Raw genomic sequence first — 21,565 nt, forward strand, 5'->3', positions numbered from 1 at the left:
GGTTAGTCGCCTCCCACATGGAGTCCGTCAGCGAATCAGTGTTCTCAGTGGAAGCGCTACTGGTCTGGAGGGGAAGCAGTCATGGGCTGTCCAGAGCAGTCCTGGGCATCCGGGACACTGGTGGGCACGCCTGGCCTCTGGGCACTAAGCCAGCAATAGCCCCCCCCCGGCCCCCAACCCCACTACAACCAAGATGTTCTGACATTTCCAATGGCAGCGACAGCTGACTGCAGTCTTTCTGAGGTGTGGAGCCTGACTCCTCTTTTCTCCATACAAGTGCATTTTCCAATGCTGGGAGAGATTTGAAAAGGCACCCACCGAAGGAGGACCCGGGGGGGTAACCCTGGCCTGCCATCAGGCTTCACCAGCTCCGGGAAAGTGAGATAAATAGACTCGACCATCCTGCATACCAGCGCCTGAAAGAATTCCTGCTGTAAACACATTTAAAAATGACGAAATGTGCTGTTTTACAGTTTAAATTGCAAACCATTAAATATTCTCCCCTCTCCCCCCGTTTACTCCGGAAAGTAAATTTTCACTCTATGAAATGAGAGAATTTCCAGGTGTTGGGACGCAGATGGTCCCATGATCTCCTCTAATAAAAATTCTGTCGGTACGTCATTTGCATTACATGAGGGTTCTGGACAAGAGGGCCTCCCGAACATGAGCAGTGGCCTGAGTCCCGGCAACCAGGGTCCAGGGAGACTGCAGGGACCCCAGGCACTGCCTCAGGGCGGTACGAGCGACCAAGGAAGCTTCTACAGAAGAGTAACCAGGCCCCTGCCCCCACCGTGCCTGCCAAAAGGAAGATCAAAGTATTCAGGGGTCCCAGGCAACGTGGAAACATTTGGGGGGGTACCCGCTCCCTCAAGATTCAGTAGCACGAAGGCCATGCTAAGTATTTGTTGACTGGATGTGCGCGTGCATGAACTGGCGAGGCAGACAGGCCCCTGGGTCCACACCCACAATGTGGTCTGGGGCCCCCCGTATTGTTCTGGGCTTCTAAGGCAGTCCCTGGCACAACCTCAGACCCTTCCTCTCAGCACCGATGAGCCTGGACCACTGAATCTCAGGAGGGGGGAGGGCCCCACGGGTAGGACCATAGCAAAAAATGTCAAGGGGCTCAATTAATCCCCTCCTCGCCACTGCCCCACAAATGGTCTTCCACATTATTTCCTTTTCTAGGTTTTACGCAGAGCAAGGATGGAGGTTGATAAAAAAAGAACTGAGGCAGAGGCGGGAACCCTGCAGGAGATTATGGCTTATTCCACGCCTCTCATCATCAAAGTGGACCAGACAATGCACTTCATGATCTATGAAGAAACCTCTAGAACGCTTCTATTTCTGGGCAGGGTGGTGACTCCAGCTCTCCTCTGATTGAAGACATGGGTAAGTACTTAGCGTTCCAGCAGAGGCTGAGTCTGGTGGCCCCGGGGTGGCGGAAGAAGAGAGCGTCCCCCTTGTCCTCTGCTGGTCTGAGCTATTCTCAAGATAAACCGGACTATTAAATTCACACTTATTTTAAGGAGAGGTCTGTACCATCTGTCTGGTATCTTAAGCCTGCTTCTCAGATCCTTTGTTATTGACTCAGGACTAGCTTGGTAGAATATTTTACCTTTCTCTGTTACTCACGTATCTGGACTTTAAAAAAAACAGTAGATCAGAACCCTATTTCAAGACGAAGCCTTTGGGAGGAAGACACATTCTTCATGAGTCATGGGCTTCACTCTCTTTCCTCTGGAGCAAAGGAAGGGTTGCATTTTAATCTGTTATAGAACCATTTCTTGCAGACTAAAATTAGAAGAAAACAGCTGTAGGCCGTCCTGACCGCGGCCTCAGCCTCGGGGCAGCCCTGGCTACTCCGCGGTGTGGCAGATCCTTTGACAGAGGGACTAACGGAGCCGCAGATCGAGTTCAATACCTTCATTTCACACAGGAAAGAACTGGGGGGCACAGACCGGGTCGTGCGTCATGAGGACGTTCACAGGCCCCAGGCACTTTTGCCTTCATGGGAAAAAATCTCCTCTCAGAGCAAGGATAATGCTTGCCCAAGGTCACCCCATGTGGTATGGCCTGACCCCAGCCCCCTGGTCCATTTCACTCTTTCTCCCTTTTATCTAAAACACCGTAAATATACCGGCACCATGCACTCCCCTCTGTTACCCACTTTGCTTACACAGAACATACGCATTGGCTTTGTCCCGAGGTTACAAGGAAAAGAGCAAATACCTCCGAAATTTTCTCATTTTCTGTGATAGAGACAAGAAAATATTTCAGGACCGAATTCAGAGAGCCATGGACAGAGCTAGCTAATTGGGAGTGTCAGTATGTTGACTAAATGCCCACCTGGATTTCTGTCTGTTTGGCATCCAATGTGGAAATACACCTAAAGTGAATTTATTTATTAGTCATCTCGATCATGAATATAAATCAGAGTAACGTGAATCGGACTTAAGGTAACACTATTGAGCAGCATTCTAAACACTGACTTTTCGTCATTCTCAAATCTGCAGATGACTTCATTTCTGAATTCCTTCCAGAGCACCGGCTGACACTCGGTAGCGGCCAGGCAATGGTAGGACCTAGAACGAGGCAAATACAGAGGACCAAGCCCAATCGACATTCTTAACTGACTTGTTGGTATTCCATAGTCAAGTGTGTTTGTGGAAAAATAGTGGAAAGAGAAGTAAAAGAGCGTTCAAATTACCCACCTTTAAGAGATGAAATCTAGAAAAGAAAGTTTCTGAGAACATAATATCCTCTGAAATAAATAAGGCCAAACCCAGCTATAAAAAGGTTCACTGTTATTGAAGGACTCCTAGAACATTCAGCTCCCACTCGCCCCTCCCCTCCCCATGTGCACTGCAAAACAATGACAGCACATAAAATTATATCTAACACATCACCCTTGGAGGCAGAAAATGGCCATATTCCCTGCTTTAAAAAACTTTTTTTTTTTAATAATCCCCCCACATTACTTGAAGAAGTCCCTAAGACACTAGGTTTTAGCTTTTCCAAGTATTTATGTGTGGTGAAAAAATACAGACTAATGAAAAATGTAATAGATCTTACCCCCAAAAATTCAAGTTTTCAGCTGAGGGGGGAAGTCAGAACGTTGCAACAAGTCTTCACTATATTTAAGCGCCAGGTTTAAAAACTGTTCTGACACATACACGCATACACATACACTCACCCACACTCACACACTGTCACACCCGCTGTAACAACTGAGAACAGATTACTGAGCTGATCCAATTCATTTTATCTTCACTGAAAAACTCCTACTCAACTGAAGAGTCTGGTCTACTTCAGCTTGAATATCTCACATATGCTCACTGACTGCAGGGCGAATGGACCCATCCTTCCAGAATAAGATGTCTGAACTCAGGAAGTCAAATAATGGAAATGATTTTTAAATGTGTATGGGGTTATGTCAGAAAGACTCCATATGCTCCTCGCTAGTCAGTAAAATCCTTTTGGGCCCGATCTCCCTTTCTGCTAGTAAAACAGAGTTCTATTGGGTCTGTTATTTCACTTGAAACGTGAACTAGCGACATTCTAGAAACTGTCCTTAAAAATGCAAGTTTCCATAGTTAACAAGAAGATAAAGGAGCCAGCCATCCCTATTCTGCTGCAGCGACAGATGTCACACAACTAGCTTGAAGGGTCTTTAGGATGAGTTGTTACACTGAGAATTTTTACGAAGAGTACCGATCTTGCTTCTGGTGTAAACTGAGATAGACGTGGAAATCCGTAACTGTCACCACTTTGTTCTTTACTGTTTGTATATATCCGTCCTTGGAAGTATAATCTTAGCAAATAGGTCAACGGTTTCAGAAATCATGCTCTGTGGGGAAAAAAAAAAAAAAAAACTCCCGAAAGTTACGTTGATTGATCGTCTGACAGTTTAGTAAGTAGGCACAAGACCGCAGCTGACTTGCGCGTACTCCTGAACTATACACGCAGTAGTGACTAAGCACTTTACTCTTCTCCCGCGCGCATGATGGAAAATAAAGCCCCTAACTCTGCTATTATTATTAGTTATTACTAAACAAATAAACTGAAATTCTCCATTTTATTTAAAGCAACAGAGTCAATGTTGAGTATGAAGCAAGGTGCTGGATGGGCCGTGACGCACCACACACATTCTCTCCTAATCACGCACTCAGTTCCACGTGAGTGATGCTGACAGTTACATGAAATCCACAAAGAATACTGAGTTTGCTGAGCCCATATTGTCCAGTTTCTCAAATCTACCCAAGTTTTAACTACTGACAAAATGAGTAGTTCAACAGTTCCATTTCTCTGACTGTCCTTAAATGAAACAGTACACTAAGAATCACTAAAAATAGCTCCGAAGAGGCCATATGAAAGGAAAAGAGGAAACAGATGTCTTGGACAAGTCTCAAGCTGTGTAGCTGTCCCCTGAATAAGTTATAGTTGATGTTGGTGTGCTGCTCGTTCATTACTTAAAAATGAACTGTCTTCCTCTTTAACTGTAGAATAAAAGCTGCAGGAAAGTATTTAAAACTTTTTTCACAAACACTGGTATCTCATTAACCTATGTTTTATTTTGAGTAAATTCATTATTCATTATTTCACATTATAAAAAGTAACCACACACGCATATGCATTCACAAATTAGATCATCTTTATCATACATCAATATATTTTAAAAAACAAATATTTTCTAATATCAATATAGTTATATGCTGATTGCATTTTGAAATAGAGAAGCTGACAATAGCTTCATACAGTATATCTCAAGAACTGACATTTTAAAATTAAGAATTGTATATGTTTCACAGGCAAATTTTGATGGAAATATGAGCATTAGTACAAATAAATGCTGTTGACATAGCTTAAGCATGATAGCTTGGAATAACAGCTGATTCAAACTAGATTCATCATTTTAAATTAAGTAAGGACAAATACAATCTAAAATGTAAACAAAGTATTTATAAAATAAGTTCTTCTAGGAAATGAAATCATCAATCTATTATTTTTAAGGTAGTTGTAGCTAAAAGTTATCAGAAATCTTGGTAGAATTTTCATCGCCAAATTGAAATTTAGAATGTCGAGGTACAACATCACCACAATCGCAGGACTGATAAAATTGTGGACAGCTGTTCGTACCATTTTCAGTGTGACTTTTCAATCGGGCTTGGAGATCTGTGAGAAGATGCAATGCCTTTCTCACTCCCCAGGCCCTTCCAAGTGATTAGCTAAAGCAATTTCAGTTGATTTGGACTTTCATATAATTTTTGAATGCTAAAATTCTAGAACAGTGAAATAGATGGGTTCCTGCCCAGATGAAGGCAGACCGGTCTCTTCTGCAGCAGGGCTAAAAGCGTAGAGCTAAAGCTGTTTTTCATTGCACTTCACTATGACATTGGAATTCTGTAACCACATTATTACTCAAGAAATACATAGTATATACCTCCTAGGGAATCTAATTTCAAATATGGAAAGTTTATCAACATCAGCTGCCATTATGTGTCTCTTTTCCATTCATTAACAAAAAAAAAGAAAGAAAGAAAGAAAGAAAGAAAGAAAGAAAGAAAGAAAGAAAAGAAAAAAAAGAAAGAAAGAAGAAGAAGAAGGAAAAAGCCCAGCCATTGCTCTAGCTTTTGTCCACGAACCACATTATTTCCAGTTGTCTTTGTTTTGCTTCCTTCATCAGGCAGATGACTTAAGGATTGGATTTTCTCGATTTTCTTTGTCAAGAAAGGAGGGGGGGAGGGGGGAGGAAAGGAGGGAGAGGGAGGGAAAGAGAGAGAGAAGGGAAAAAGAAAAAACAAAACATGAAAAATTTTATCCATTTAATGCTTACAAAGTAAATAAGAAATACAATCTACTTTAAATAAACCAAATATATGAGGATTCTGATTAAGTGAAAAAGAAATCACACATTAAGGATGACTTGGAGCTCTGTGGTCACCAATACCTCGTACATCTAACATAGCGTTCGATCCAACTCACGCGACGCTTCCCGCTCTTGTGGGTAACGACAATAGAAATGAACATAGGCCCAATACATCAACAGGCTATGATGCCCTCCTACACCTCTTTAAGACACGGGTACTCCTAAATTCCAGACGGCTCATCTCTAGGACTCTGCAAAGCCGGAGAATGTATTGCATGGAATGTTTTGGAAAAGGAACACTGAGTTAATACTTTCTGAAATCACTTCATAAGCTTATTTTAAGGAAAATGGAGAGATTTGCATTTGGATACGGCACGTCACGGAATGTTGCATAATACTTCACAGAAACAAGACCAACGTAGATCTCAGTCAGCTATTCCAGTCACGCGGCTGTGTGCTTTCATGAGAAAGTCCAGGCTAGAACCACATCATATGGAAATAGAGTTATGGACTCAATATCCAACATCTGTAATACCAACATTCCTCCTCCTTCAGAATATTCAGAAAAGAAGAAACAAATGATGTGATTTTTTTAGAGTGTTTCTAGATTCTGTTTTTTAACCCTCAATCATATGTAATTGATTATATAATACTATGGATAAAATTATATGTTATATAAAGGATATATATTGAGCAAGAGAAAATTCAGTCTATAAAAAGGAAAAATACACTCAGCAAAGAAAGAACAGAAGAAGACAGTAATCTGAAATAAAGGAGAACTCATCAAAATACTACGTTTCAGCCATCTTTACTTTAAAAAATGCCTATGACATTTAGAGAAATAAGTTGAGAAGAGAATGAACTACATTCTGATGTTATTAAATATGTTCTTCGATAAAAGAATTCCAGGGCCAGCTTTTGAGAGGAAGGGGGCCCAGGGGTGACAGACAGGAAGGCCCCTTGAGGGATCACTTCACGCTGTCATTGCACAGATGGGCGCGAGGAGGCACAGACGCCGAACAGACTGGACACAGAGCTTGGCTGCCCCGGGCACAAGGCTCCAGCGCCAGGCTCTCTATAGACCATTACCCCGTCCTGCCCTCGATCCTCAGGACTTTGAAACGGAACTTCAAAGCATAATCACTTGAGCCATAATTGTATGGGCAAAGAACATTCTCTGCAAATGCAAGTGGCTTTGTATTAATGAGACTAAGCTGTAGTATCACTATTACCTTTTATAAATTTGCTATCGCTTTTTGCTATTATATCGTCCTACTCTCTCCCTGAGCTCCAGTCAATAAATTTTTTCTAACTTTTAAACGAATTTGGAATATATCTCTATTTACATATACCAATGGCCAATTAAAATTTAGAATAAATTACGATATAGTTGACTTCTTAAAAGGGACAAAAGCATGCAGTTTCTGCAAAAAAGATGCATCTGAGAAACTTCAAGAGAAAATACTCAGGACTTCAGTGAAATATGTTTAAAAGAAAACCTGAGTCCTGTTTAGACTCCATTCTAACGAGAAGGCTCAGGTTCCTCCATGAAAGCATAAACCGGTCACTACAGTTTGGGCATCCTGGCTCAGTCCGTTCCACCCTGACGTGATCTCTCACCACGGAGATGCGGAGTGTCTCCCCTGTTACATGTCCCCACCACAAGTACCAAAGGCTTTAACAATTCAAACAGGGTATAAATAGCGCACAAAAAGGAACCACAAGGGAAAAGCAGGATAGAGGCCCTTTATAACCACATCGTAAGCTCAAGTACGGTCTGTAGAAATCTCCAGGTTGCTGGACCCACAACCCTGGATTACGGGCTGCGGTAATATTTCTTCAGGGGCATTGGTTGGACCCTCTTTCTAAGCACTGGGTGATCACATCCTGTGTACGTGAGCTGGGTGTTTAAAAGGGTTACAATGACACCCAGTGTCTTCTCAGAGACAAAGGCCCTGAATGCAAACACTTCTCAGAACAATAAATGGATCTCGGGTATTAACGGGAACCATTTAAAGTTTCTTGTTGGTTCCCTAGAGTCCCAGGGCCTTTGTCACATCCATATCATCTTCTATAAAGCAGCTGACATCACAGAGGCACAGGTGAAAATAATTCCTTTTAATTTATACCTTTTCGTCATCACGGACATCATCTCTTCTTTGGAAAGGATTTGAGGGGAAGGAGAGTGCCTGAGAAGAGAGTAGAATGATCCACTCGGCACATCACTGGATTACTTACAAGGTAGCCTTTCGTGGTTGCGTGTCTTTACTTCCACTGCTCTTTGGATCAACGGAGTTCCCTGTCCCACGGGAGGTGCTCGGTAGGGAAGGACTGGGAGAAAAGGAAGTCGGAGCGCTACTGGCATTGCGCGTGCGGAACGAGTCATCTGAAAGGAGTGCAAGTATAGTCAGACATATCCAATGTGAAGAGAAGAAAGGTTAATGATAGCTTTTTTCTTTTAAAGTCCATTTTATTAAGGTATAGTTTATGTACAGTAAACTGCACAAATTTAAAGTCTGACGTATGTATACACCCATGAAGCCATCACCACCATCAAGAGTGAAGGCACCCAACCCTCCCTCCTGCACCCTGGAGACCCCTCCCCTCCCCCACTCCAGGCGATCTACCTCAAGTCACGAAAAATTAGTTCGCATTTTCTAGAATTTTATGTAAATGGAATCATACAGTGTGCCTGTCTTCTTTCACTCAGCGTAATTATTTTGAGATACCAGCTAAACGAAATAAGTCAGGGAGAGAACAACACATACCATATGATTTTACTCATATGTGGAATTTAACAGGCAAAACAAATGAATGTAGGGGAAGGGAAGGAAAAATAAAATAAGATGAAGATTGAGAGCGAGGCAAACCCTAAGAGACACCGAAGTCTAGGAAACAAACTGAGGGTCACTGGAGGGGAGGTGGGTGGGGAGAAGGGATAATTGCGTGACAGGCATCAAGGAGGGCACTTGATGTAATGAGCACTGGGTGTTATACGCAACTGATGAATCACTAAATTCTACCTCTGAAACTAATTTAAAAAATATAGATATCCAATTGTTCCAGCATCATTTTTTTGAAAATGCTATCCCATTACCACTGATTTATCTTGGAGCCTTTGTGGAAACTCAACTGCCTACGTATGTCAGTGTAGACACTCCGTCTTGACTACTGGCGCTTTCTAGCAAGTATGGAAATCAGGTAGTTTAAGCTCTAAATTTGGTTTTCTTTTTCAAATTGGTTTTGGCTATCTGCAATTCTGTGCATTTCAATTTAGATTTATCGAGACTTATAAAAAACCATTCTGAATCAATATTCTTAATGACTTAAGCAAAGAATTTTCTTGGCAAGAATTGTTACAAGTTCATGAATAAATGCGCTCATTTGAAGTCATCTCCAAGAGGCCAGGGTGGATCCATGCAAGTCTGAAGAAACACTTACGGGTATCAGTAATCATCAGCACCATTTAGCTCCAAGCTGAGCTAATTCAAACTGACTTTCCATATATATTTACAATTCTTAAAGACACTCTGTATTATAAAGTTCACAAACCCTGAATGTTCCCTTAGTATCTCCTCAAAGATTCATTGATTTGCTATGATAAAAGTAATCAATAGTTTTATTATTTATAGCCCTCACTTCAAGAGTTGTTGATAACTTTAGTTTGAAAACTTCCTATTATCAAATTCTTTCAGGTTTCTTATGCTACTCATAGTGTACCTTGTAGGACCACTCTGTACATGGCGTATGAATGTCAATGCTTGAGTATTAGAAAGATTTTTCTGATCTGGCAAATGAAAACATGCTGCTTACAGAACAGCCAGTGAGTGTATGTCTACTCTTCAAGAGAGTAAGAACACGATAAGAGGTAAAAGGAAAGACAGAATACTCAAACCATAACCAGAAAAGGAAATGTCACCAAACTTCAAAAAATTCCAGACCTTTGGGTAGATTTGCTATTCTTTTTTTTTTAATTTTTTATTACGTTATGTCAGTCACCATACAGTACAACCTTAGTTTCTGATGTAGTGTTCCACGATTCATTGCTTAGATTTGCTATTCTTTACACTAAAAACTGACCATAGATCAATACTATAATTTTTAGCCAATATTCTAAGACAAAAACTTAAAAATATACTTAGAACCACTAGCAGTTTTTAGCAATAAATTTTCCCTTATTCATAGTGTAATTCTGTGTTCTATTATATAAGCCAGAGGTCAGCAAACTATCAGTCTGTGAGCCAAATCTTGCCTGCTGCCTGTTTTTGTAAATAAAATTTTATTGGACCATAACCATATCTATTCATTATATACTGTCTATGGCTGCTTTTTGCTCAACAGCAGAGTTGAATAATTGTGACAGAAACCAATTTGACCAAAAAAGCCTAAAACATTTACTATCCGGCCCTTTACAGGAAAAGCTTGCTGACCCCTGGTATAAACATTCAAATATATAATATTGTAAACGTTTGGCTGCATATGAGCCACCATGAAGCCCTGTTTTTAACTTCCTCAAAAATTATTGCAAAAACTTTTCATCTGTGCCCCAGGAGGCCCTCGGACTATGGAAAAACCTACCCTATTACTGTCCTTTCTGTCTTTCAAAAGCATCTAACGCTGAGTCTTGACAGTGAAAACAAAATGGCAGAGTCAAGTATTTTCTCAGGTGCGAGGGAAAAGTTTAATTATTTGGGCATTTGATAAAGATGTAAGGTTAGGGAAAACACTGTATCTAGAAATAAAGAAGTAGGTCGTTTAAGGAAAATACCATTTCATTATATTTAGCGATTTTCTGAAGAGCTCCGATTTCTACTTACCAGTCAGTGAAATCACAGAAGTCTTCCCCAACCCTGAGACAGAAGGTGTATAGCCTACTGCAGAACTTTTACTAGAAAAGAACGGGATTTAGTTTAAAATACAAGAATAGGCTTCTTTGACTCCAGTCTCTTCTAATCTTTTTTAATGCATTCCGCTACTTCTGATGAAGCACATTGGCTACTACTGCTTCTCATTTGTTGTTCACATTCGATGCCTCCCGACAATTCCTTTGTCTTTAACTTAAAAGCATTTCCTTCCACTTAAAGTTTTTCTCTTGATGCTCAGCTAAGACAGAGAATATGGATAAAATTTTCCTGGAAATAACTTCTCTTTAGTTCTAACCTCTTTTGTCCATCTCAAGATCGCCCTGCTGACTAGGAACTCCAGATAGATCTATTGAGAATGTCCAAAAATAAAGCTGAAAATCTAGAGTCAGTGATCTTTAACAAAAGAAAAATGTATTTTTCCCATTCCGTGTTCTTTTTCTCAATAAATACTTTGAAAGACAATTATGTTTACTTAAAATTAGTTTTGTTGACTGGTATGCAGCTCTTATATACTATAGTTGTACAACAATTATGGTCATTGAATATATGCTGATTCTCTCCTCGTCTTAACTGTTTATAATTCAGTCTGCGGGACCAAAGGGGAAACCATACACTCATCTGTTGGAAGAAGAATTGCTGTGATCACGTTAGCACAGAAACCCGCCAATGGCTTCTCTATATAGAAAGAAACAGTATCAATGGCATGTGGATATCCACAGCCACTTAGCAAATGAGGCATGTCCGTACCCACTTAGAGGCTGAGGGGTGTATGCGACAGAGCACCACCTCCCTCATGAAACAGCATATGGATTCTGTGACGTCATTACACAGCACCATGGGGGTAGTATTCATGGAATGCCAGAATACCTGTTCTTACACAAATTGGTAAACTCCAATTTTTTTCATAGAGAATCTTTACAGAAGAAAACTTACAATTTATTGACCTATACAAACCCAAAATTAATCCTGATTTTTTACAATGTAAATATTTTCACAAAAATAAAGATGTGGAACTGTAAAATAAAAATTGGGTTAAAACGTGAATAGTGGACAGATCATACCTAGGACACTTGTCTAAGTTGCCATATTTTGCATGAAAAGCTTGATTATTAAAAGACTGGCTTCGAATCAGTTTGGATTTCTTGATTTCTTTGCCTGGAGGAATAAGCACAAGGAAAGTGCAGCTGTTCAGCTCACATTCAGCTCTGCCAAGCCCATCGCCTCGCCAACCCCCACCCCTACTTTCATGAGGCACAAATGTGTCCAGCTTCCTTTCCTGAGTTTGAGCTAACTGGAGCATCTCTTACCCCCACTGCCCACCAAGAACTCCCGAAATAATGAATGATGAAAGGTAAAAGGCATTTTAGAATTTCATCTCATGGAGTGACTTTCCCTGTAATTAATTTTCAGAAAATTCGAAAAGGGAAAAGGGAGACATAAGAAGAAGTTGTTTCTTACTTGTCGATGGGGTGCTTGTTCCAGAGGGTCCAGGAACAGAAATAGGGATGTTCTTTGGAAGAGTTGTTGGTGTCTTGGTGTCTCTACCTAAAACCAACTCTGTGTTAAATTCTGTGATTTCCTCTGAGCTCCTAATCTCCATACACACAGGACAACACGAAGAACATGAGTGACTGTCCCTAGCTAAGCAGCATGCTCTTTCCCAAATATTCTTACTTTATATATTCACACATTTCAGTCTTAGCTATTCAGTGACCAACTTCACAGTCTTGTTGCTGTTATCAGACTTTCAGGTTTCCTTTGAAGAAGCCGAACCTCCACACTGACTTCCGCCACTTATCACGTATTCCTAAGTCAGTACCATGTGAAGCAGCCAATTTTTAAAAACAACTTTTGGAAAATGAAAGAAAGAAAAGCAATTTCCCGTATCAAATCTGAAAATCAGCATGGGCTTTCAGAATGCCAGGATGCAACATTAATTGTATGACTTAGAGGTGAAGACACAGGAAAACTACTTACGTTTCTTTTCAAAGGTTTTATCACTCATGGGCCTCCCATCATTCTGTTGCTTCTCTTTCTCTAATTGTTCCTATTATGAAAACAGTATGTTAGCATTAAAGGTCAGCATAAATAGATTTAGAAGACTCTTCTAATGAGAAATTACTCTAAGCTTTACAGATACAAATACAGTTCACAAAAATGCCTTAGAAAAGAATTATTTTTTCCAAATGACTGTCAAAAGAAGTCAAGGTTCTTTCGAATTTGTGTTAACATCTACACAATGGTGCCCTTGGGGATTTGTCAAGCTAAAACAATGAGGTTAGTGTCATTGTTGTAATAAGCCTTTATATCCTAGGAGACATTTGCCAATTCTCACCGGCAAAATATTTGTTACTATTAGTCATTTCCATTTCTGTATTAGTCATTTCCATTTCTGATTTGTAAGTGGCAAAGTAACATTTTTCTTTAAAAGGACTGGGAGAAAAAGAAGTGTTCTTTTGGGTATTTTTAAATGTCTCACTGAAGTGTGACATACATGAAGTGCATAAATTGTAAGTGCATAAGCTCAACGAATTTTCCCAAAATGAACACACCTGTATAACCAGCTTCCAGATCCAGAAACGAAATGTTACCAAAACTCAAAGGAGTCCTTTATCCCAACAAACAGAACAAGTCGGCAAGAAAATCAATAAACATACCAAGATCTGAGCAAACTTAGCATAACTGACACATATAAAACACCATATTCAGGGCGCCTAGCTGGTTCGGTCAGTAGAATATGCAACTCTTGATCTCAGGGTCATGAGTTCAAGCCCCACATTGGTCATGGAGCCTACTTCAAATTTAAAAACAAACTAAAAAACAAAAAAAACCCCACTATATTTGACAACTGGAGAACATACATTCCTTTTAGTTGCACATGTAAAGAAAAACGGGGAGAAAATAGACAACAGATTTAAAAATTTTCCATATAGAACTGGTCTGCATAAAAAAGAATCATAAAATGGGCAGAAGATATGAATAGACACTTTTCCAGTGAACACATACAAATGGCTAACAGACACATGAAAAAATGTTCAAAATCATTAGCCATCAGGGAAATTCAAATCAAAACCACACTAAGATACCACCTTACGCCAGTTAGAATGGCAAAAATTGACAAGGCAAGAAACAACCATTGCTGGAGAGGATGTGGAGATAGGGGATCCCTCCTACATTGTTGGTGGGAATGCAAGTTGGTACAGCCACTCTGGAAAACAGTGTGGAGGTCCCTTAAAAAGTTAAAAATTGAGCTACCCTATGACCCAGCCGTTGCACTACTGGGTATTTACCCCAAAGATACAGATGTAGTGAAGAGAAGGGCCATATGCACCCCAATGTTCATAGCAGCATTGTCCACAATAGCTCAATTGTGGAAGGAACCAAGATGCCCTTCAACAGATGACTGGATTAAGAAGATGTGGTCCATATATACAATGGAATATTACTCAGCTATCAAAAAGAACGATTTCTCAACATTTGTTGCATCATGGACGGCACTGGAGGAGATAATTCTAAGTGAAATAAGTCAAGCAGAGAAAGACAATTATCATATGGTTTCTCTCATTTATGGAACATAAGAACTAGGAAGATCGGTAGGGGAAGAAAGGGATAAAGAAAGGGCGGGTAATCAGAAGGGGGAATGAAGCATGAGAGACTATGGACTCTGAGAAACAAACTGAGGGCTTCAGAGGGGAGGGGGTGGGGGAATGGGATAGGCTGTTGATGGGTAGTAAGGAGGGCATGTATTGCATGGTGCACTGGGTGTTATACGCAACTAATGAATCATCGAACTTTACATCAAAAAACCAGGGATGTACTGTATGGTGACTAACATAATATAATAAAAAAATATTATTATAAAAAAAGAAATGAAACAGGGGTTATCTGATATATATATTAGAAGAATATAAGAATATAAACAACTTTATGGCAACAAATTTGACAGCTTAGATGACAGAGAATTTGCGGTGTGGGAAGCAACTTATGAAATTTACAAAAGAAGAAATAGAAAATCTGAACAGTTTTATATCTATTAAACTAGTTGAATCCTTTCAAGAAAGGATTATCAAAATCCTTTCTAAAATGAACACTTTGGGCCTTAACTGTTTCACTAGTGAATTCTATCAAACACTCAAGGAAAAAAATAAGACCAATTTTATACAAACTCCAACAGAAAATAGAGGAAGTGGTAATACTACACATTTCATTTTATAAGGCCAGAATAACTCTTAATACCAAATTTAAAAGACCCCAAAATGACAAAAAAGGAAATTATAGACCAGTTTCACTATGAATACAGATGAATATTAAAAATTAGCCAAGAATCCAACAAAAGAGAAAAAGGACAACATATCATCACCAGGTAGAGTTTATCCCTAAAATATAAGATTGATTTAAGCATTGAAAAAATCAAGGTAATACAGGATGAAGTAGAAAAAACAAGTATTTCTAAATATGCAGAAAGAGCACTTGACAAAATTCAATAGTCATTCATAAAAACTCTCAGAAGACTAGGAATAGGAGGGAACTTCCACAATTTGACAAAGGGCAGCCACATAAAACCTCTTGGTAATATCATACTTAATGGTGAGAGATTGAGCTATATCAGTAAAATGACGAGGATGACTGCTTCCATCACTTCTATTCAAACGGAAGTGTTTTAGTATACTGGAAGTCCTAGACCTTGCAACTAGACATAAGAAATAAAAGGCATAAACACTGAATAGGAAGAAGTAATCTTGCTATACTTAAAGACGCTGTAATGGCTCGTGTAGACAATCCTATTAAATCTAAAAAACTCTAGAACAAATACAAGACTAATATGCAAAAATCAACAGTAATTGACAGCAATAAAATTCTAGAAAGTGAAATTAAAAATTACAATTCCATTTATAATAATTCCAAAAACCATAATATACCTGGAAATAAATCTAACAAAAGACTTCCTTAACTCTACACTTAACACTACCAATTATGTAGAAAAAAGTAAAGAAGATTAAATAAATGGAATGGTATACAATGTTCATGGACTAGAAAATTCATTGTTAAGATGGCAATTATCCAAACTGATCTATAGATCAATCCTAATTAACACACAACCTAACAAAAATTCCAGCAGATTTTTTTTTATATAAATGGACAACTGATTCTAAACTTTATATCAAAATGAAAAAGGTCTAGACTGGCCAAAGCAATTTAAAAAAGAGCAAAGTTGAAAAACTTAAACCTGATCTGATTTCAAGAATTACTATAATGTTATAGTGATAAAGACAGTTTGGAATTGCCAAAAAGATAAACATATAAATCAGTGGAACAGAACAGGGAATCAAGAAATAAACACATACATATGTGGACAATTGTTTTTTTTTTTTAAAGATGCTAAGGCAATTCGATAAGAGAAGTTTTCAACAAATGATGCTAGAATAATTGAATATTCAGATGGAAAAAATATATAAAACTAACTGAAATGGATCACAGACCTAACTATAAAACCTAAAACTAAAATTTCTAGAAGAAAACATAGAAAGAAGTCTTTGTAATTTTGCGATAGACAGAGGATTCTTGTAACAAACAAGCATAAACAATAAGGGAAAATACTGATAAGCTGGACCTCCTCAAAATTAAAAAGTGCCCTTCAAAAGACACCATTAGGTGAAAGATAAGCCACAACTCCAAGAAAATACTCATAAAATGTATATCTGACAAAGAAGTAGTATTCAGAGTATATAAAGAACCCTTACATCTCAATAACTGAAGAAAAACAACACACTTTAAAGTCTGAAAACAGGGGCGCCTGGGTGGCTCAGTCAGTTAAATGTCTGCCTTCGGCTCAGGTCATGATCCCAGCTCGGGCCACCTGCTCGGCGGAGAGCATGCTTCTCTCTCTCCCCCCTGCTCGTGTTCTCTCTCTCAAATAAACAAATTAAATATTTTTTAAAAATTTAATAAAAATCTGAAAACGGACCTCATCAAATTAGAGATAAGGATGGCCAACAAACAAATGAAAAGATGCTCAACATCATTAGGCATCAGGGAGATACAATTTGAAAGCACAAACGCGACAGGATTTACATACCCACCCCATCAAGCGGAGAGGATATGGGGTAACTGAAGCCCTCCACCACAGCGATGGATATGTACAGTGGCACAGTTTTTGTTTGTTTTTAAGTCAAGCATGCCCTACCATATGATCCAGCCATTCCATTCCTAGGTATTTCCCCAAAAGAAATGAAAACATATGTCCATCCAAAGACTTCTTCATAAATGGTCATAGCAGCTTTATTTCTAACATCCCCGAACTAGAAGAAACCTAAGTGCTCTTTAAGGGGTAGCTAAGCAAACTGTGGTATGTCTGTAACATGGACTACTACTCAGAAGTAAGAAGGAATGACCTATAGATACAGACGACAGCATAGATGAAAGTCAAAACAATTATGACGGTGGGAAGAAGCACGAGCAGAAAATATTATGTATGAACAAATTTATATAAATTCTAGTTACAAGCTAATTTATAGTGACAGAAACTAGATGAGTGGTCTTCGGGGACCAGAGTAGAAGGATAGGGATTGCAAAGGGGCATGAGGAAACTTCTGAGGGAATGGAAATGTTTGGCATTTTGATTATGGCAATGAGTTCATGGATTATCCATATGTCAAAATTCATGAAATTGAACACTTTAAAATATTTGCAGTTCATTGTATGCCAATTATATGCTTCAATAAAGTAGTTGTTTTTTTAAAGGCTCTCCAATGTAGTTTTCCTTCTAGTTCATAAAAGAGATTTTAAAAGATCTTCTTTAGTCATTTAGGAAGAAAAAGAGCAGCGTGATTACTAATAAGTAATTCATAACAAAGCCCAGCTACTACCGGTCAGGAATAAGTATGTGTGTGCATGCGAAAACAACATACCATTTCCATAAGAAGCAGTTCTTCTCTTTCCTTCTCTTGATCCAACAAATCTTTTTCATAAAACTTTTTCTGAAACTAAGTTTAAAGTTTAAAATGAAATTTTGAGACATTATGATGAGTTTCTGACAATTTTAAAATACTCTTTCAGCATAAGGTAAGGTGTGTGCTTACCGCATCCATGGACATTTCCATTCTGTCCAGCTCTAACACGGTCTGTAAGCAAAGTTGTGAAAATTATTCAGCAGTAATTAAATTAAACTAACCAATCATTTCTCAAAAAGACTCCCCTTCCAGAGGGAGGTTCAAAGAGAAGGTTTCTCTACTCTGTGGAAGGCTAAATTAGAAAATCTCTGAAGTTCTTCCCAATTTTACACTGTATTTTTAAGCAGCCTCTGAAGTGCCAGATCCATTCAGACTCATAAAAGACTCTGACCTAAAGAAGAGCAAGTCTCCAGGGACACTGTGAACACACACTAACCACACGCAAATTAACAAACTTCTAATAACTCCTAGGGCCGCTGTTCTCTGAATTTTCAGAAATACAAGATAATTTTTAAATTTTTTTTAAAAACTTTTAGCTAACTACATATGAAGCAAACTTTCATTTGGCTTAAAACCCTCAGTTACTTTCCGCAGAAACTTTCAACCATTATGACATTCTAACTATTAAGAAAGACTGCCCTGAAAGTGTTTCTCAATTTAGTATTTCTCTTTCGGAACACATTAGTCTAAAACAAATTGTTTCAATCAAATAACGGTCCATTTAACCCAGGATTCTGACTCTGAAAGAGGACAGTACTTCTCTCCAGGAGTAACTCTGATGGCTCAAATAAAGTACGTTTATATATTCCTAGGCCCAAACCCAGCCATTGCAAATGTAGTATCTATTTGAAGCCTTATTTTTATGCTGAAATTTGTGAAAATATTACACTTCATGCCATGAAATGTCCCTTTTAAATACAATTACTTCCCATCTTAAAAAACTACTGGCAGAAAGCCATGCCATTTTTATCCCAAAGCTCTGTATAGCTCCCTCTGAGGTTCCCATGCCAAGATTTCAGTCTGATAAACATTATACTATAGAATTTTCATGGGATTGATTGACTTCCTCATGTGACATATATCTGAAGAGCTCTAGTCTTTAGATTAATTAGATTAGTTATCCACATTAGATTAATAATCCACTCATTAATCACTTTTCTCCCTACTTATAGGGTGTCTATATTATTTTTTGAGTTAATAAATTCTTTCAAAAAAATAACTAACCCTCTTATGTTTATTATTTTGAAAGTTAACCCTATTGCCTAAACTTTTGTAATTAAATGGTAAGGACAGAAATATCTGGTATAAACAAATACATGTTATATATATAACACATATATATATAGAGAGAGTATGTAATATGTTTTTAGATGTAGATGCATGTCCAGACTCTGGGTATTCCTGGTTAGTTTCATTGGTAAAAGAGGAATTCACATTTCAGTAAAACAAGAGCATACTAATTAATACTAAGCTGTCAAATCATTTTATTAAAAAGTTCCTCATGTGACATCTGGCGATGATTTCTAGAAACAATAGAAAAAAAAAATCAAAGGATTCACTGTTTTTCCTCATCATCGATGCTAAGTTAAAGATATTAATAAATTAATTCCTCTCAGTACAAATCAGAAAGCTGAAGTTCACATTCAGATTCATAGAAGTAACCACTTTAATTCAACTTAATCTTATGAAAAATATTAGTTACACATTCAGCAAAAAGTTTCTGAAGACCATAAAGTATTTTCAGGTTTGACTTCACTAACCCAAATTTTTACTGTTTTAGTTTCTAACATCCCCAAACACCCCATATAAGATCCCGTGCTAAAACAAAACAAACAAAAAAACCCATAAGACACAATGTTACATTACTGAAAAAGGAAAGCACTCAGGGTAAGAGATCTATATTCTGGCCCCAGCTCTGCCTCTTGCTAATATGATCTGAAGCAGACATTTACTATCTCTAGGCATAGAGCTTTTCAAATCAAACAGATCATGAAGGCCCTTCCAGGGCTAAATTTCTATAAAGTGTGAATTTCCCGATTTTACCAACAAAGCTTTCCTGGATTATAATCCCTTATAAATCAAGTCTGGTAGATGAAGCATTTGCTTGACCAGTGTTTATTAAGTACCTCAAATGTCCCAAGCTCTCTCTCGTGGCGCTTGTATTACGAGTACTAGAAGCTGAGTGTCTGAGTGCCCTTTGGAAGGAACACTACCAGCTGTAGCACCGGTCAGTCAAGCCAGTCACTAATACTACTCTAGCAACGATGTAAGTATTTTAACATATTGCCATCCTATCAAGCTAAAACAGGGAAGCTCAGATTGACGCTATCTTCATGCAAGACATGCAGACATGGTGGTAAGAGTGACACTTACTCTTTTTACAATGGCCAGAACATCCTTATCTTTTTCTTGGCAGAGGAGCTTCCTCACACACATCTCTAACTGCTGAAGTAGATGCTTATCTGCAGGGATCTTCAGGGTAGACTTCACTTTGGGCAACAAGTAGCAAAGTTTCATTCTACAATAGATTAAATAGTGTTTGCTTTTGAACGCACTTAATAACTAAGAATAATAGGAACACGAAATTGAGAGAAAATTCAAACTCCGGATAGCCTGGGAGTTTATCTATCATGTAACAAATGTTTATGGAGTGCCCGTGATGAGTCAAGCATGCATTATTCTGGGTGCGGAGACACAACAGTGAATAAACCAACAAATCCTCTGCTTTCATGGAGCTTACACTGTAGAATGGGGCAGGGAAGAAAGAATAAGGAAATAAGTAAAATGTCCATCAGGCAGAAAGCAGGGAAAGATGAGGGAGTACCAGAGGAGGGGCGTTACAATTCCTAAACACGTGGTCAGAGAGGGTTTCAGTGAAGGTTTCGCTGAAAAGATATTATTTAAGCAAATACTTAAAGAAAATGAGGGGATAAGTAATGTGAACATCTGGAGAAGAGCATTACAAACAGGGCCCTGCAGTACATGCAAATGCCCTATAGGGGGAGCTTGCCTTGGGTGTCACCCCAAATTGGCCCAAACTGGCAGCAGGAGGCAAGCTCGTTCAGGGCCTTATAGGCCACCTCATGGAGACTGGCTTTTCCTTTGAGCACCATAAGAAGCCATGGGTAATTTTGCACAGAGGAGTGAAGTGATCTGACTTAACGTGTTGGAACGATCATCTGATTACTGGGCTGAGCGAGAGGAGACAGTGGACGGTTGGAGACAGAGGGAAAACAACAGGGAGGTCCGAGCGGTAGTTCAGGCAGGAGAGGGTGGCTGCCCGAAGTAGAGTGGTTGCAGTCAGGTGGTGAGAAGTGGTTGGACTCCGTGTATTTGCAAGCAGCAGGAGGTGCTGAGGGACGGCAGCTGGGGTGGCAGAAAGGGGGTAAGGTTTTAACCTGAGCAGGTAGCAAGATGCAGTGGTTATTCGCTCAGATGGAGACGACTGCAGAAAGAGCAAGGTGGGGTGTGGGTGCACGAGACGGCGATTTACTTTTGGACAGACTGAGTCTGAGGTGCTTGTTGGACATGCCATGGAAATGCTCAGTGGGCAGCTAGCTCAACATGGCTCCTGTCCAGGATGGACGTCCATGCTGGAGACGTATAGTCAGGAATCTTCAGCACACGAATGATATGCAAGCCGTGAGACTGGACGGATCACCACGGCCCATAAGTGCAGTTGGAGAAGAAAAGATAAAAGGACAGAGTCTAGGCCCCATCCCGGTCTACACCGCATGAATAAGGAAGCAGCATGCAGACTGAAGAGCGCCAGAGAGGGGAGAGGCAATCCAGGGAAGTAGAGAGAAGGCAGTGCAGAAAATGCTCTGCTTTGCTAAGCTACTGTTCTACTGCTCTGCCTGGGCTGGTTTTAGAGAGGGATGCTA

At 39.2% G+C, this 21,565-nt stretch overlaps 1 protein-coding gene and 1 long non-coding RNA gene across 4 annotated transcripts in view; one reads left to right on the forward strand and one right to left on the reverse strand.

Moving 5' to 3' along the window:
* Positions 1–1,304: 1,304 nt before the first annotated feature.
* Positions 1,305–3,820, forward strand: LOC130544792 (uncharacterized). Its single transcript, XR_008961388.1, has 2 exons — positions 1,305–1,389; positions 2,514–3,820. It is a non-coding gene; the product is annotated as an uncharacterized LOC130544792 (long non-coding RNA).
* Positions 3,821–4,551: 731 nt separating this feature from the next.
* Positions 4,552–21,565, reverse strand: part of PPP4R4 (protein phosphatase 4 regulatory subunit 4) — a 102,133-nt gene continuing 85,119 nt past the window's right edge. For all 3 annotated transcript variants that reach the window (XM_026515376.4, XM_057318510.1, XM_057318512.1), the window contains 9 exons: positions 20,055–20,199; positions 17,811–17,852; positions 17,640–17,714; positions 12,709–12,778; positions 12,190–12,276; positions 11,793–11,886; positions 10,684–10,754; positions 8,105–8,252; positions 4,552–5,717 (listed from right to left, as the gene is read on the reverse strand). In XM_026515376.4, the coding sequence (XP_026371161.2) occupies positions 5,693–5,717; positions 8,105–8,252; positions 10,684–10,754; positions 11,793–11,886; positions 12,190–12,276; positions 12,709–12,778; positions 17,640–17,714; positions 17,811–17,852; positions 20,055–20,199 (757 nt within the window). In that variant the 3' untranslated portion in view covers positions 4,552–5,692. The remainder of the gene's footprint in view (positions 5,718–8,104; positions 8,253–10,683; positions 10,755–11,792; positions 11,887–12,189; positions 12,277–12,708; positions 12,779–17,639; positions 17,715–17,810; positions 17,853–20,054; positions 20,200–21,565) is intronic.

This window comes from Ursus arctos, unplaced genomic scaffold (genome assembly GCF_023065955.2).
Source record: "Ursus arctos isolate Adak ecotype North America unplaced genomic scaffold, UrsArc2.0 scaffold_25, whole genome shotgun sequence".
Classification (NCBI taxonomy): domain Eukaryota; kingdom Metazoa; phylum Chordata; class Mammalia; order Carnivora; family Ursidae; genus Ursus; species Ursus arctos.